General features: G+C 36.1%; 1 protein-coding gene across 4 annotated transcripts in view; it reads left to right on the top strand.

The window, feature by feature from the left end:
• LOC129758244 (longitudinals lacking protein) overlaps nucleotides 1–16,957 on the top strand; it is a 50,104-nt gene that overhangs the window by 7,088 nt on the left and 26,059 nt on the right. For 2 of the 4 annotated variants that reach the window (XM_055755713.1, XM_055755716.1), the window contains 5 exons: nucleotides 9,490–9,694; nucleotides 9,762–10,031; nucleotides 10,109–10,262; nucleotides 10,476–11,042; nucleotides 11,114–11,200. In XM_055755713.1, the coding sequence (XP_055611688.1) occupies nucleotides 9,521–9,694; nucleotides 9,762–10,031; nucleotides 10,109–10,262; nucleotides 10,476–11,042; nucleotides 11,114–11,200 (1,252 nt within the window). In that variant the 5' untranslated portion in view covers nucleotides 9,490–9,520. Of the gene's footprint in view, nucleotides 1–7,807; nucleotides 7,960–8,085; nucleotides 8,466–9,489; nucleotides 9,695–9,761; nucleotides 10,032–10,108; nucleotides 10,263–10,475; nucleotides 11,043–11,113; nucleotides 11,201–16,957 lie in introns of those variants that run through there. The other 2 variants (XM_055755714.1, XM_055755715.1) reach the window with 2 other exon arrangements.

The following is a 16,957-nucleotide window of genomic DNA, read 5'->3' as shown; positions in this document are numbered from 1 at the left end:
ATATAAATTATGACTGGATCGTTGAACATTTTCTTTTAAGATAACCAAAGGTAATTTTTCTATGTGGTTGTTTAAATTGATCCACACATTGGCCTCCCCAAGTACATCAAGTTTACCACCATTCACAACCACTAATTTTCGATTGCTTTTAAAAACATTAACCGAGAAAATTTTTTGAAACATATTTTCGCCCATAACAGACACAGCTGAACCAGTATCAACTTCCATTATAATATTATGACCTTCAACAACAACATCAACTAAACATGAGCGGTTTGATCCCTTATCGTTCGATACCATCATACACCAATAAAAATCACCTGAATTTTCTTCCTCAGACTCCTCACTCATCTCTACTCTTAGTCGGTTCAGCGCTTGATTTATATTGCTAACCGTATTCCTCGAAGGAGCCGGAATAGCAACACTCTGAACACGATCTGCTCTGCTTGGACCCGCTCTGTTGTGGATGAAAACGTTGCATAGCCGTTTAATATGTCCTTTTTGACCACAACGATTGCAAGTCAAATTGGCATATCTGCTTTCTCGGTTTCTGCTGCTGCTCCTGTGGTCGAAAGATACCCTTCTGGATCTCGGATCTCCACGACTTCTACTACGACTACGGTAGTCAACATTCCTTTCGTTCGTAGATTGGTACCTATTACCACCGTGAACCGCCCTACCCAATCTCTCTCTCACTGAGCCCACAGATGCATTTTGATGATGATTGCTGCCCAGAATTTTTGCTCTGTTTGAGGCTAATTCCCATTGCGTTACAATCCTTTCAGCCGATTGCAAGGTTAAACGATCCTGTTTCAAAAGTTCTCTCTGCAAATCTTTATCCCTAATCCCTACTAAAATCCTGTTCCGTATAGCCTTTTCCTTATAGTCACCTAAATCGCATTGTGAAGCAATTAATTTCAAGTCCAGAATGAAACTTTCAACCGTTTCGTCTTCCGTTTGAATTCTGGATTCCAGCTTGAAACATTGTACAACATCTGTGTCTTCTTTGTCGAATCTAGCTTTCAGTCGAGCGATCATGTCATTATAATTAACAGTATTAAGGTTTTGTCCGGGATATAATAATTTCAGTTCATTGAAAATAATAGGGCCGCTGAGCGTGATAAAAAGAGATCTTTTGCGTTCATCTGGAGTTTGGTTGAATTCAAAGAAATGCTCGAATCGTTCCGCGTATTGGCTAAATAATGTTCCAGGAACATAAGGTTCCATGGATCCTACAATGTTAGCTTGAACATTAGCCATCTCAAACAGAGCTGAGAGATGCGGTCACTAGAAGCATAAAATTCACGGTTATTAAGCCTAGTCCACACTAGGCAACATGAACTGCGATTTTTGTTGTGAGACAAACTTTGTTGTCTGTTGTTGTTGTTGGAAACATGAGACGGTCTCAGTGTCTCCCGAAGAAAATGGGAGACGCTGAGACCGTCTCGAGACGAATCGTCTCCTAGTGTGGACTAGGCTTTACTCACCAATGTTATTGGATGTGTTGCTCTCAATTCACTCACCAAATCGCTACGTGATGATACGTGAATTCTCTCGGCAAATGATCTCACTTTGGCAGCTCACTCTCTAGGCGCTTGTCGAACTGGGCAATGGCGATGATGATTCCCTTATCCACTGATGATCGATCCGAAATGGCGAAACACAAAAGAATGTCGAACAAAGCTGTACACCTTTAACAGGCAAGCTCAACTTCCACGTACAAAATGGCACTTCCAACTTAGCTATACACCGATTCAACGGCAAGCTTGCGATGTGGCACTCTAGCAATTTTGCTCAGCCTGTTCAAGAACAATGTATAAATACGCACTGAATACTTTTCTAAAACAGATAGACTTTGTCACAGCCGAAACCGACTCTTCAAAGCTATAGTTTGTTCAATTCGCAATCACGCGCTTAGCACGAATTATAGATGCGGCGGTAAAACACACAAACTGACCAACGCGGTAAGTGAATTTATAATTCGCTACACTTTTCCTCGTCGTCAATTTAAGTGTCACTACTCTATGACTGCAACCTTTAACACTTACAGTCACTTTCGATGTTTCGGAGATGTTATAATAAAAACACTTGTTTATCAGTTGATGACCAAATGTAAACTGATCATATATTTTGTATGATAAGATCACGAACCGTATTGTGGTGGGTAGAGAGAACACTTCTCTCTCTCACATACATTAAGTAAGCGAAACGGTATTCGCGCTTAAGGTCGAATGACATAATAGGGTACAGTTGGCACAAAACATGGATACGTAGTGGTGCCAAATGGAACAGTTGAGGCACCTAGTTAGAGCTTGAATTTCAAGCAATATCGACACTTTCGGGGGTTAAGGCTGCATACAGATATGGGTGTGTAAACGATTAATGGTCGAGGATTATACCTCAACGAAACCCATGTTGCGCATGTTCGATCCTCAATGTCGTCGTGGTGCATTACTCTCCCCATATGTTGTGAATGACGCGCTGAAAAAAGAATAGGCAATCTTTCCTTCGCTTCTCTTGGTAGTTGGAGTAACCTAAACGAATACAAAACGACGAGGGGTTGCAATGTAGACGAGGAATGGCAGAATGCTAGGAATCTGTTATTTTGGGGTGCAGTTTTGAGCAGGAAACAAAGTACAGAAACACACACAAACGGCTCTGTGTAGGTTCAACCACTTAAAGAGGGAGACAAAATGGATCACCATTTTGCTTCAGGGGATCTTTTGTATTTTTTTTTTTCAATATGATGCTACAAAACTTTTCACAGGGGCTCATGGCTACGCTCATAGAGGGGTTCCAACTCGTTTTGGGTTATTAATCAACCGTCTGCTCTGTCGACGAAAATTTCATGAAGTTGATCAAGGTGGAGCACCTTTCTCTGGGATGAAAACTGTTCAATCGCTTTCATGTTTTAGAAAATTTGGAAATCCTATGACTGTTGTTCTTGGAAGTCTATAATAAAGAAAAAAAAATCTTGGAATCTCAACTCAATTTGCAAGTATATTCAAAATGCTGCTTATAAAATGCCCGTTAGTTTTGTATTTATAGAGACATTGTCATGTGCGAACTTGTCCCAACTTGCTTCGATATTCTATGCCCGGAATTTTTCACATTATTTAAAAAAATTAACGGAAGACTTAAATAGTTCATTTCAAACATAAAAACTATTTTAAAAATTTCAAAATACAATTTTGAAAATTTTTACTGTTCAAATAAAACTCGATTTTTTTGTTATTAAAATTTTATACGCAAACATTGTTAGGTTTTTAATAGAATTGTTCGAAGTAAAAGTACCCGCTTGTATGAAACACAAAACAATTTTTATTTATCTTCGGAATCGATTTCAATAACAGTAGTGAAATTACAACATAGTTCAACTAAGTTCAATTTTTTCACCTTTGTGTTTGACACGTAGACACTTTTCGAATCATTGGCATTGCACACCGCACGCACAATTTTGTTCAGCGTTTCGTCCCAAATATTATCAAACGTTTTTTTTTGTTAAAAGCCCAAACTCAAATTCCCAACGCCGTCCAACTTCCCTAGCATGTATCCCCAAATACTGAAGTCTAGCGGGTTCAAATCCGATGACGATGCAAGCCTGGCCATTCAGATGAACTGATGAACACAAGGCCAATTCCGCTTACACCATTTCTAAATGATCAATGCTTTTCGCGCTGAATCCTGTTGTTAAGTCTTTCCCAAAAAGCATTTTGGCGCCAAAGATTCGAAACGTCCTTTATGTTGATTTTTACTTCGGTCGTCACACCATCACAGCTGACGCATTTTGATATCGCTTGACTGCTCTTTTATCGGCTGGTATAACACGAAGATAACGTTAATTTTGCATGTTCAAAGCTGCCTCCAGAATAAACAACTTATCGTCCGAAAAAATAATGTTGTGACATTAGACTTAGGCGATTTAGATCTTTGAATTTTCACAAACCTGGCGTTTTATAAGCTTTGTTCTGGTTCAAAACTCATCCATGATTTTTCGCAAAAATTTTAAGTAACGTTTACATGAATTAATTTAAAAGTTTGGATTTGTTTGGGAACCGAGCATGCTCATGTTTTTTGGGCCAATTTATTCTTTATAGAAAATTTTCTTCTGAACAACGTTGTCGAAGACAATTTCATATCTTATTATAGGCAAAAGAGTAATACACAGTAAACGAAAATTACCGAGTTCGGTAATTTTTTTTACCGAAATCCTATCATGTGTAAATCGTTAAACTGTTCGGTAATTTTTTCGGTAAAAAATAAACGAACATTGGTAAATCGATTCTTCATTTACCGATGTTCGCTTATTTTTTACCGAAAAAATTACCGAGCAGTTTAACGATTTACACATGTTAGGATTTCGGTAAAAAAAATTACCGAACTCGGTAATTTTCGTTTACTGTGTAAGCTGTTAAAGGGGTATGTCTTTTGATATTGAAAAACAATAAATTTATTTGACACCACTGCTGGTGCCTTGCGAAATATTGCATAAAAAGTACACACAAAAAAAAAGCATAGTAAAATTACTAGATCCGTGGTTTAAATGAACAACACGCAACCATATTTTTGAGTCAATAATGTTTTGTTCTTGATATTACCATGCACATAGTAATTTTACTTTGTGTTAGTTTTGGCTGCGCGTAGTAAATTCGACTGCGTTTTAGTAAAACTGTCAATGAAACGATGCATTGTTTTACTTTGTGCCTAGTAAAATTGATATGTTTCATGATGAAACTAGTAAGTATGTGTTATGATAAAGATTAATATGCGTGAGGAGCTTGATTTAAAAAGTAAAATTACTATGTATGTTTGTTTGTTTATTTGCATGCATGCGTTAAAACATTATTTAAAACATTAAAATTCACACTTCCGACACACGTCCGTCAATGTCAGTGTGTTCTCTCGATGATCTTTAAAGAATTTCAAAGTTATGAAACTTGAAAGCAGCTCAAAATTTGTTTGTTACTCACGGGTTTGATGATTGATGATCCTTCATTAGTACAAACAACAAGAATGTTTACCATGGTAAAATTATCATACGCACTTATGTTTTTGAGTCAATAATGTTTTGTTCTCAAAAGTACCATGTGCGTAGTATTTTGTTGATATGAATTGGTGCCACAATGTCTAAATTACTATGCAGACGCTAGTTGTAATAGAAATTATGATGAAATCATCATGACCATAGTATTTTCGACAACAAACATTGACAGTTATCGAATATTACCAGGTACATAGTAATTTCAATAATGTTTCATAATTTGCGTGGTTGAAAATACTATAACGCAGAAATGGTAAAATTATCATGACGACGTCTTTGGAATAGCAACGCAATTTTTTTCCGTGTAGTCATGCAATAACACGTTAGGCACCCAGCAGTGATGTCAATTGAATTGATTGTTTTTCAATGCCAAAAGACATGCCCCCATGTAACGTTGTTACAAAATGATTAAGAGGTTTAATAGATTGTTGTAAATTTTTGCAGCAATCGATTAGATCTTTTTATACGATTGATTGGCGAACTTTCTTCCTTACGTTAATCGAGTCGAGGCATAGTTGCTCAATTTAAAAGTAGTAATTTCAGTTCCGTTTAAAGTTAGATTTGCGCCCCTAGTGGTGGGAGGTAGAACCACAACTTGGTAACCGATCGCCGTCCGATCATCCATCTCTCCGGGTTTACGGAATTTCTGACCAATTCCGAGAGATTACGATCGGATAATACATTTATTGTATTAGTGGGATTTGATTTCGTATTTACAATTTCCGGGGGTCAATACGCTCGTTTGCCAATAATCATTCTTTTCTCGATTTATGTGGCAATCAGTTGATACGTTTGCCGAGTTCAAAAGTTTAAGTGATTTGTGATCTGAGCTATTGGATTAAGTTGGTTGAAATCTAATAAGTCTTTTGTCTAAAAAGGTACAAAGTTAAGGTCTTGTAGAAAGTTGTTAAACGGAAAATTTCCTTTATTTTTAAATTGGCAAAAAACTCATAAGCAGGATCGATTCCACAGAAGAAACAAAAATGATGTTGATCTTTCAGGACAAAATATTCAATTTTCCCATACCAACCACTAAAAGCTCAAATTTATTCATGGTAGAGGAATGCCACGGTGTGATAAATTCCTGGCAAAAAAAAAGAAAAAAAACCTTCAAATTTATTGATGTAAATGTTACTTGAAAATTCTGTGAGAAATCATGGATGAGAATTGAACCAAAACAAAGCTTTTTAGACCCCAGGGCTTGAGAAATTCACAAATGACACCAAATCAACTCAGTCTATTGTGACATGCGTGCGTCTTCAGCAGATGTGCGTGCGGCTTGCACAATGTCTACGGATCGCTATCAAACACAAAGAATTGAACTTAATTAAGTACATTGTAATTTTACTATAAGTGATTCCGAAGAAAAATAAAAACGGGGTTTAATTTCATGACATAAACAATACACATTGTTTATGTCATGAAACTAAACCCCGTTTTTATTTTCATATTTTTTTACTTTCACGTTGCCAAATGACGATATTTGAGATATCCTGAAAATAATGAAAATGCAAATAGAACAATCTTACGAAAAGTTGCTGAATAGATCCCGTCTTACTACAATTTTGGTAAGCATAAACTACAGGATGTTTGATGTTTCATTCTTTTCCGGAATCATTTTCATTCAAAAATTTAAATGTTTTATGTTTATTCGATCTACATAGAACAGCGATTGACTGACAAAATCGTTCAACTATTTATTTACTTGAACGATTTTGTCAGTCAATCGCTGTTCTATGTAGATCGAATAAACATAAAAAAAATAAAAATTTTGAACGATAATGATTCCGGAAACTGAAAAGAATGAAACATCACTATTTATGTACTTAAGTTTTTTTTGGGTTCGGTTAATTATAACCCTTATTCCTATGGGGTCTACCATTCCTATCTTCATGTTAATTTTACAGAGCTTTTGACTCGTTCCGAAGTTCGATTGTCAGCAGCAGTATAGGTGCGTGTTTCTACGTAGGAACAAGCTCTGAGCTCGAACTCTCTGTGCCACAGGAGGTACATATTTCAAGGGGGGCGTTCTCAAAGGCAAAAATGTAACCCTTGTTTCGCGGGACAAATCAACGCGACTAGTGAGCGAAGCGATGATGATGGTTTTACATGTGCCTGTACCTACTTACCTACCTACACAGAGGCAGGGTAAGAACGAAGTTACAGTAGTTCAGCAGCAGCTTAGCTTACAAATCGGAGAGCTTCGATTTCTCGTTTCAATCATGTGGGTAGACAGAAGTTGAAAAACACTTAATGCACAATTAAAGTTTTAATAATAAACCAAAGCATAATATAAATAAGCTGGTGTTAAGAAAACTTCTATGTCTCTTAAATCCGCATTCGTTTAGACTTCTATCTTAAAAAGTAATGCAGGTATTCAATCTGTTTAATTGACGGTGAGTGCAAGTCAATGAACTGATTTTATCATACGTATTTAAATTAAGAATAATATGATTCGCAATAAAAACATTGACTTTCATTTTATTAGAAAAAGTTGTTTGTTCAAAATATTATGATGAACGTTTTTTTCTATTCTATTTCGATGACGTTTTTTATTTCATTTGTAATGTTTCGAATTCATATAAGTACCTACCTAGTATATTTCTGGATAAAGCTAGTTCACTCAATGTTTCTCAGTAGGTATGTACCTTATAAAGCAGCCAACATCTATGGAGGAAGGTAGCAAGCGAGCAGCAATGCTCTCTTTACACAAAGACATACGACGACGATTAACCATTTTTCGTCTCCGGTCCGTCCGTTCGTTGCTTGTTTTCTGCCTTACGTAGACGATCGGGCCCAGTAGGTGCTGCGTCGTCATTGCTTTTGGATGGTTCGGTCCCGTCGTTGCTCATGAAAGTTTATCGCGCCACTTGAAGGCCAGCCCAGCGGCTATAGAAGAGAGCTAGTAGAGTTAGGAGGTATATAAAAATATACATTCTGAGAGTGGTTTTCTAGTAACCTACAACAAAAGCTCGGTTTTCTAAACAAACAAGTTTTTGTACTATATCTACGGTATTCAAAGTTTAAAGAAAAGCTATGTTACTAAATAGTATTCGTTCCATCGGGATCAAGAAGCTATAGAGGCATGAACATTTTTACTTTGAAAAGCTTCGCGTAAGCTGTGTGATGACCTGCACTTTCCGTTCTGTGAATGCCGTAAAATTCAGTGCTACCCCAAATGGTGTCCATAAAGTAATCAACAAAAGGGAAACGTAGGAGATCGTATGTGTTGTGTTGTGTACCACCGGAAAAGTGTGAATGCGCCTCTTTGCCCTGTGTGTATGTTTTTCTCCCTGAAGGCATGATGTGTGGTGTGTATTTTGTAAAACGGCAGAGGTAGACAGCACCACGTACTGAAGAACAGAATGATGTGCGCTTAAGTGGGTCGCCATTTTCTTGTACTTTTCCAACTGTGTATAAGAGTGTGAGCATATATTTTCGGGTTCAATTAATGTTGTTTTTCTTGAAACATATGTCAAATAGTTCCATGACTTTAAATTTGTGCTTAATTTATTGAGAATTTACGTTCACTTATTATTCAAAGAGGGTAAGGTAATGTGAATTACCTTTAAATAGGTCATCATTTTATTTATGGATGAGTTGATTTTTCATTTCTATGAATTTAAAGAGCTAAAATCCAACATTAATTTTGGGTATGGAAAAGTTCTAACGGTGAAATTCATGGAGAAATAACGGTGAAATGCTTTTCTTATTTTAATGCGTCATTGGAATTTTCAACTTCATTTGTTCTTGAACTTTTGAGATCGCATGTAGGAGGTATTTTCGCCGTGTTTTTTTTTCTTCTTTCGTTTTCCATTCCCGTTTATAAAAAAATAGTGTCTCATGGTTACCAGCAAGCGATTGCTCGCACGCAGCCACAGTAGGATATTAGGTTGCGGTATTGGTGTCAATACAGCCGTGCACAGAATATGTTATGTGTGTAAGTGAAAAACAATAAAAATCCAGAATTTTCTATGGATGTGCGAGCCGAGTGAGGTGTGTTTCAATCCTTGCTTGCATCTTGCCAGAGGGTTCAACTATCAGATGTAAAAAAGTGGTTTATCTTATCGCATTTATGACTGATCATCAAAACTACATTTATTGCACCATATCAGTAGAATGGTATGAAAGACATAAAAAAATCGCGTTTCTGTCCAACATTCATAGAACAGATAAGTTAAATATTTTTAAAAGGTTGCTTTGTAGGTAATCAATATTTAAAATAGCACATGAACACATAAATTTACTTGAAAAAGATAAGATTTCTAAACAATCCGTCTAATTTGAATACATTTTCAAAGAATCGACAACTTAAAGCTTAGGGGTAGCAAAGAATGTATTAATTTGATAGTAAAACGGAGCTCAAGTAAAACTGATTTCATGATTCCTTCCAACATTTTCATTTCTTTCATTTAATTTTTTTTCTTCAATTTTCTTGTGCATTTCAGAACCGACAAAAATAAACAGCCACACAAAACCATGGATGATGATCAGCAGTTCTGTCTTCGATGGAACAATCACCAGAGCACACTCATCTCAGTGTTCGATACTCTTCTGGAGAATGGAACACTCGTGGATTGCACTTTGGCTGCTGAAGGAAAATTCCTGAAAGCACATAAAGTTGTTCTCTCGGCATGTAGTCCGTATTTCGCGGTATGTAACCCCCCACTAGTTCGGAATATTTTGGCACAGTTTTCAACGTCAACTGATCTACTTGCAGGCACTACTCTCACAACAATATGATAAACACCCCATCTTCATACTCAAAGATGTGAAATTTCAAGAACTTCGCGCCATGATGGATTACATGTACCGTGGCGAGGTGAACATTTCACAGGATCAGCTGGCTGCTTTGCTGAAAGCTGCTGAATCCCTGCAGATAAAAGGCCTATCCGATAATCGAGGATCGACCGCCTCCGCTCCATCGCAGCAAAAACAAAGTGAAGCCTCGGCTACAAAAACGCTACCGCCACCCGTACCTGCAAACAAGGTAAATTACAGCCCACCTTCCAATTCCAAGTTGAACATCTTTCTTTACTTTTTTTTAAATTTTTTTTTGTTCATTAGGCTTCAGGTTTGACCATAGAAAACAAAAGGCCTTTGAAACCGGAATTGTTAGATTCTGACGTTTCTGGTTCCCGAGAAGGCTCTACTAGTCCCACCACATCACGGAAGCGTAAAAAAATTCGACGAAGAAGTGTTGATACGAGTAATCTAATAGGTAAGAATTCTTATCGCTTTCGCGCATATTTATTGTTGTGCATTAATACTGAAGAGAATAATATATGAGCTCTAGTTGGAAAATTTCACAAAAATAAGGTTAAAAAGTTGTTGAAACTAAAAACATAATTTTGAGATGATTTCTGAACTAGGATGTTACGTATGTTATGATCCAAACATGAAGCAAAAATATTGATACAAGCTCTGTTCACAGATAATCACGACCAGCACTCAAATTCCTCATCACATTCAGCGCAGCCACAAGCGCTAGCACTGACGTCGTCGTCGATAGCGGCTGGTGTCGCTGCAACTACCAACGCTGCTACCTCCCTACCAACATCAGCTACTACTCCCCCGACCGTAATGACCACTTCCGTTGCTGCCATCAAAAAGACTGATCCCGTGCAACAGCAACAGGTAGCCGAAGCTCTAAAACTGCAGCTGGTGAAACATCAAAATCAGCAACAGCAGCAACAAACCCAACAGCAAACCACGGATGATGAAGAGCGAAGCGGTGCCGAACAGGGTGACGATCAAGACGATCGAGATTCCGATAACGATCTGGATGAACCGCAACCCAAACGCCAGGCACCGGGAGGAACGGGATCTACCGAAAGTCAAGATAAACCAATAAACCAATCAGAGCTGATGATTGAACCGAAAAATGAATACGACGACGGACATGATGAAAATGTGGAGGATTTAACGCTGGACGAGGAAGAACTGTTGGATGACTTGGATCAAGCCGGTCCTAGTCATGGAGGTGAAGGATCTAGTCAAGGTAAATTAAATGTTGTTGATTTGATTTTCAACAGGGCATTGAAGTTTTTCTCCCTCTCTTTTCAACAACAGGCTATGCACAATGGCAAATGGAACGGGAACAAAGCGAAGCTTTTATGGCTGCACAAGACGCAGTGGGTGGACAACGAGACGCACAAGGTAAGCTCATTTTCCTTTACTGACAGTTACGATGCATAAAACATTCGGGAGGCCAAAGGGAGTGTCACCGCGTGTGTAAATTCAACACTTAGGCGACTAGAAGATGTGATGTAGTTTTCTGTGTCGATCGCGTCATCGTGCGATTTCTACTTGAAAGCGTTCAATGCATTTTCTATTTAGTTGTTTCTATACGCGTACTGTAATAAACATGAAAAGTTTATGATCGTCATAAGTTGGCGATTGCGCACTTAAAATTTTAATGATAATTTGAAGTTTAGTCGCTGAGTAGGCCAATATTCCACTACATCAAACTAATAATGAAGCGCAAACTCTTTCTCTCGATAGTTTTATGGATCGTACGTCGATAACGTATTTTTTAAATAATTATTTTGCAAACGAATGAAGTAAAACACATTTAGTGAAGCGAGATGAAACAACCAATTAAAAGATATGCGACGTCAATATCAGCATTGAATTAGAATCTTGAAGTTAATGTTAAGCCAAAAAGTGAGACAAAGAATCTCCCAAAAGTTTGTTGATCCTTTTCAAGTTTGAACTGAGGATTTCAATATTTTCATGTTTTTTTTATGCTCTTAAAGTATCTCCACATTAGTGGAGTTGTTGCAAGAAATTTAAAGAACAGCATTGACAGCTTTTAGTGTTTTTTAATTCACAATCCGCTGCTAAATAATTGGTTATTTTTTCTCGCTAGTACGGTTGTCGTTTTTCCTAGTAATATCTTAACTATGTATCATTTGAGTATTTCATTGGTGATTGTGTAGCTTATTGTTTTACCTTTAGTTTATTATTTTCCCATCTAATCATTTAAAAAAATGCGACGGAAGGATTGAGTTTAAATTGTTTAATAAAATTTCAAACTTTCGGTTGTATTTTTTTTCATTACATCATAATTTTTTTAGATTATATTTTTGAGTGATATATTTTTGTGAAAATGTGTTGAAAAGTCAAACAAGCTTTGATCACACAAATGGAAGCTTTTACCGAATGATTCCTTCTGGCATTGGTTGAGTTATTTATTCTTTAATCATTACACCATACAAATTCCTTAGCTTTTGTTTAATTCCTTACATTTGCTCTGGGAGTGAGGGGTAGATATTTAGGTTAAGGTTGCATTTTTGTTAAATTTTATATTTAGTTTCGCATGTCGTACTATGAATAACATAATTTTTATTTATTAATAAGTATCCAAGTCATTGCATAAATATAAATTCCCAACTTCTGTTCGAATATAACCTAAAAGGCGTTCGGGGTAAAAATAGAGTTGGAACTTTCCATCAGAATTTCTGAAAATAATCAATATTCAAAACGGTCTCTGTCAATAATCGAAACTATGTACGCGTGTCAAAGTGAAATTCTTCAACTTATACAAATCCAAATGGAAGGATAGTTCAACAACATGTATCAAATGGATTGTACGACAATGCAGCCAAGCCAGCGAAAGGTCCCTTAAAAACAGCAAGCAACTTTGGATGTCATATTGCATAATGGGAGATGTCCGTAGCAGTGATTTCTGTAGCTGTAAGCTTTAAATAACTTACAGCGAACGGTTACTCAACATAAGAATCTACGTTGCAGCAGCTAATAAAAATGAAACATGTATTTGAGTCTACGGTAATCTTCATATTATAAAAAAATTTCATTCTCGATGAATAATACATTTTTATTGGATGCTGTAAAACGTGTCTTAATGTTGAGTACCACACCATACGCAGCGTAAGTATACTTTGCACGCATTTGTATCGATGCGGGCAAAGGCATTATTTCATTCTTAGTTGTAAGATCTATATATTTAAAAGGCATTTAAAATTTTCAGCAGTGCGTGTGAATATCATACGGGTTTTTTTTCTTCTGTAGTTATTTATTGTGTAACAAAAGAAAAATCATTTTGATCAGTGCGTATGCATTTTCATCTCAGATGTACGAAAGTCATGTAAGTATAACGTTTTATGAAGAAGATTTTTGACAAGGTTGGATCCTCATTCGATGGCACTAAGGTATATCAGGGTTGGTAGGAAATATGATGGCGGGGGTAATGATCAAAATAATGCTAATTCAACTCCAAAGATAGACAATTGTCTCTAAAATAATTCAAAGCAGTATTCACAAACCGTTAACATCAAATGCAAGTATTTTGCTTAGTCGATCTGGCATATCAAGAATCAAATAATAATAGAAAAAAGAACAATGGATTGAGAAGAGCTTTTTTAACCTCAGATGTTTATCTCACATTCTGTTTTCTTTAGAATAGTTCGCGTATTTTTAAAACGGCCGTTCATTCTCATTTCGTGGGGTTGGTGTAAATAGGTCTCTTTTATAAGTTTATATGAGGTGAAAAGGTTTTCCATTTAAATTAATCGGTAATTTATAAACAGAACCGTCAACTTGGTAACATGCAACATTGAAACAACTTACAACTAACTTTTTTTAAGTGAAAAATCTAATATGATAACCTAAATTCCATAAAGGTCTTATGGAATAAAACACTTATTACAGTAAATTTGCGTTTCGTCCGAATCAAATTTTACACCTTTTTTGTAACTACGGCTGTTATAAGAAAATGTATAATTGTGCTGTTGCATTTATTAAAGTTGATTCACTAGAGTTCACTCTGTTGCTTTTGTAACGGGGAGTCCCATATAAAAGTTATAAACAAAACGCCGTCACAATTAGGTACACATGCAAGTTTTGAATTGGTAAAATAATTTGTTTTAATGAATGGTTTATGCCACTTTTAATCCTGGGGGCTCCTAAACAAATTCAACGTGTAATATGACATAACTCGTACTATTGTTAAGTGACTTTGATTTAATTTGTTATCCTAGATTTGTTTTTTTTTTGGGCCAAGGATGGTTTGTATAATAGTTTGAAAATCCTCCCGCTTAGTACAAGGGGGCTCCCATACTAATTCAACTTAAAATATGAATTATCTCAAACAATTTTAAAAGAATTTTCGCGAAAAAAGAAGGACTTCCATACAAAATCAATCGAGGCAACTTGAACAATTTGAGCTAATTTTGTTAAAAATTGCTGCACAATCAGTTTTCTGGAGAGGGGTTCCTAACAAATTTTCCTTGATTTTTTTTCGAGGTTTTTCATCAAATAAGCAACGCAAAAAAGTATGGTTCATGGGATAATATTTTTAACTTATCAATCCCTCAACCTTTTTCGGAGGGGAGGGTTGGCAGAGGAGAGCTTCCAGATAAAATCAATATGAATTACAACAAAATTCGAACAATTGTCATTTTATGAAATGATTTTTACATATCGAGAGAGTTTATTACTCAAGAAGAAACAACCAATCTAGAAATGATAGGATCCCATATTATAAAATCATACAATTCTAGACGGCTCAAGTAATTCCTAAATGACTATCATGAAATTTGGAACATGAAACAAGTTTTCACCTAGCGAAAAAATCAATGCATTCTGTGATCTCTCCTACTTTGAAAGAGATGGAGGCAATTAGCTCCCATACATTATCAAATCGAACCATTTTCTGTTTTTTCGCGACTTACATCAACGATGCAGTCGGCGGACAGTCATTGAAGAACGTATCCGGTACGACTGTGATCGATGTTTAATCTTGGGCTCGAACTCACGAACATCGGCGCAGTAAGCAACTGACTTGCCAACTGATCTATATCCCAAGCCCTTTCTGTTTTTTCACCAAATTTAGCACACAAACGTACTCCAGAAAACCTTTAACTGGATGTTAAGTATACAGAATCTATGGAAATAAGGCACAATTGAAACAGTTTTGAACTGATTTCAAGAAATTTGATCCACATTAAAATATTTTGCAACAACGAATTTTATTTTTTCAAAGTGAGAGGATCGCATAGAAATTCAATGTAAAAAACGAAACTATTCAAACCATTGTGGATCATAATCATTAAATTTGATAAAAATGCACTGCCGTTCTAAGCAAGAATGTCCCATGTGACTTTTGGGTCATTTTCACTTTTTTGCTGGAAACGGTCTCTTTTAGTGTTAATTTTCGAATAAAAACACAAACAAGTATAAGGTACACCGGGGTAAGTGTGGACGATGGCTATTAAAAAACAATACTGTGCACTTTTTTTCAAACTTTTAATGCAGAATATTCAATTTACTTGTACTCTATCGAATAACTGTGAAAAAGATACGATTCCGACAATAACGGATGTTTACAGCGACTTTTCGGATTTTTTTTATTTTCAACTACGATGTCGAGTTGATCTGCATCTTTTTCAATTGCAAATTTCTCGTAAACTAGCTTCCTCTTGGGGAAAAACTCTATATTGAAACAATCCTTACATTCCAAACAACCAGTTGGGAAAAGAAACGGCGATTGAAAATGAACAAAAAAGAGTTTATTTACAAAAAAAACTAAAATTTTGTCTCGAAACCCTACCTGGGGTAAGTGTGGACGGCTCTTCATCCAATACAATTTAGCTATATTTAGCATTTGGATCATGGAAGGTTGGGTAAAGAACTTTTTTGTTCTGTGTTTTTGATAAAATCGGATCTCGTGAGTTGCAACATAAATCACACACAATAATAATTGAAAGATGCCTTACTAATAGTATCACGAACTTTTTTCAAAATTTTGGATGGTTCGAGCAATAAAGTAGAAGAAGAGAAGCCTTGAGTGTTTTATTCATAGAAATTTCACTAAACACTTTTCGGTAGGCACTACTTACAGGATCCATACTCAACTATACATTTTTATAAACAAAAAGGAACGTGTTTCTCAAATTACGGTTTCTCAAACTACGCAAGCTTTTAAAATGATAGAAAAATTGTAGCCGTGTGACAATTTTTCGTAGAACTAGCATCGGCATGCGTTCTGATTCTACGCAAGAGTGTCACACGGAGCATTTTTGGCTCTAATTCGCTGTTTTTTTTTGTTGTAAGAAATGTAATTTTTAGGCGGAAAACATTGTAAAATGATTAACTTGAACTGTTCACTACGAAAAAATTGTCGGTGAATTTTTAGTTTGAGAGAAAAATTGGAAATATAGCGTATATTTCAATCGCGTTTTTCTTGTTTGCACGTTTTTCCACATAGGACAATCTTGCTTAGAACGGCAGTGCAACTGTCCAAAATCAGTTGATTGAAGTTCTTTTTTTTTTAAAAACAGCGGACTTGTATGTATTTCGATCAAATTTTTATCACTTATAATAATATTGTAATCGATTCCTAGATGATTATAATTGAGGCGCTTAGGATCAGAGGGGTGCAAGTGCCGAAATGATGATTTCGAGAAAACAGACCTCGAAAGTTTTTTTTCTAAATCAAAATTATCGAATCGCTTTTTCCACTCAATTTTCGATGGAGTGTGTTTCAAGAGGTTTAAAATGAATGACTCTGAAAGAAAACCCAAAGTTTTTGCGATATTTATGTTAAAACGACGAACTGCTTTTTTTTGATATTTTTCACTTGCACCCTTCTGAACCCAAGAATGACACTTGCACCCCTCTGACTCCAAACAATATGATCGCATCTTTTTGGAACCTGTATGTAACGAGTATTTTCGGTATAACACAAGCTGTTTTGTTTTTGTTCACATATTTGATTTTCTGTGTTTTTTTTGGGGTACAAATTTCCATGCAACTTATAATGAACGAGGTTTGCAAGTTCGACGATCCTCATTCCCAAAATTTGTTGAAAACATCCAATATCTCTTCTTCCTTAATGGATACACAAGAATACCTGCATATGTGTTCATCCATGATTTCGTTGGCATTTTCGGG

The sequence above is a fragment of the Uranotaenia lowii genome, chromosome 3, assembly GCF_029784155.1.
Source record: "Uranotaenia lowii strain MFRU-FL chromosome 3, ASM2978415v1, whole genome shotgun sequence".
In the NCBI taxonomy this organism is placed as follows: Eukaryota; Metazoa; Arthropoda; class Insecta; order Diptera; family Culicidae; genus Uranotaenia; species Uranotaenia lowii.
This window is presented reverse-complemented; position numbering and strand designations above follow the sequence as displayed.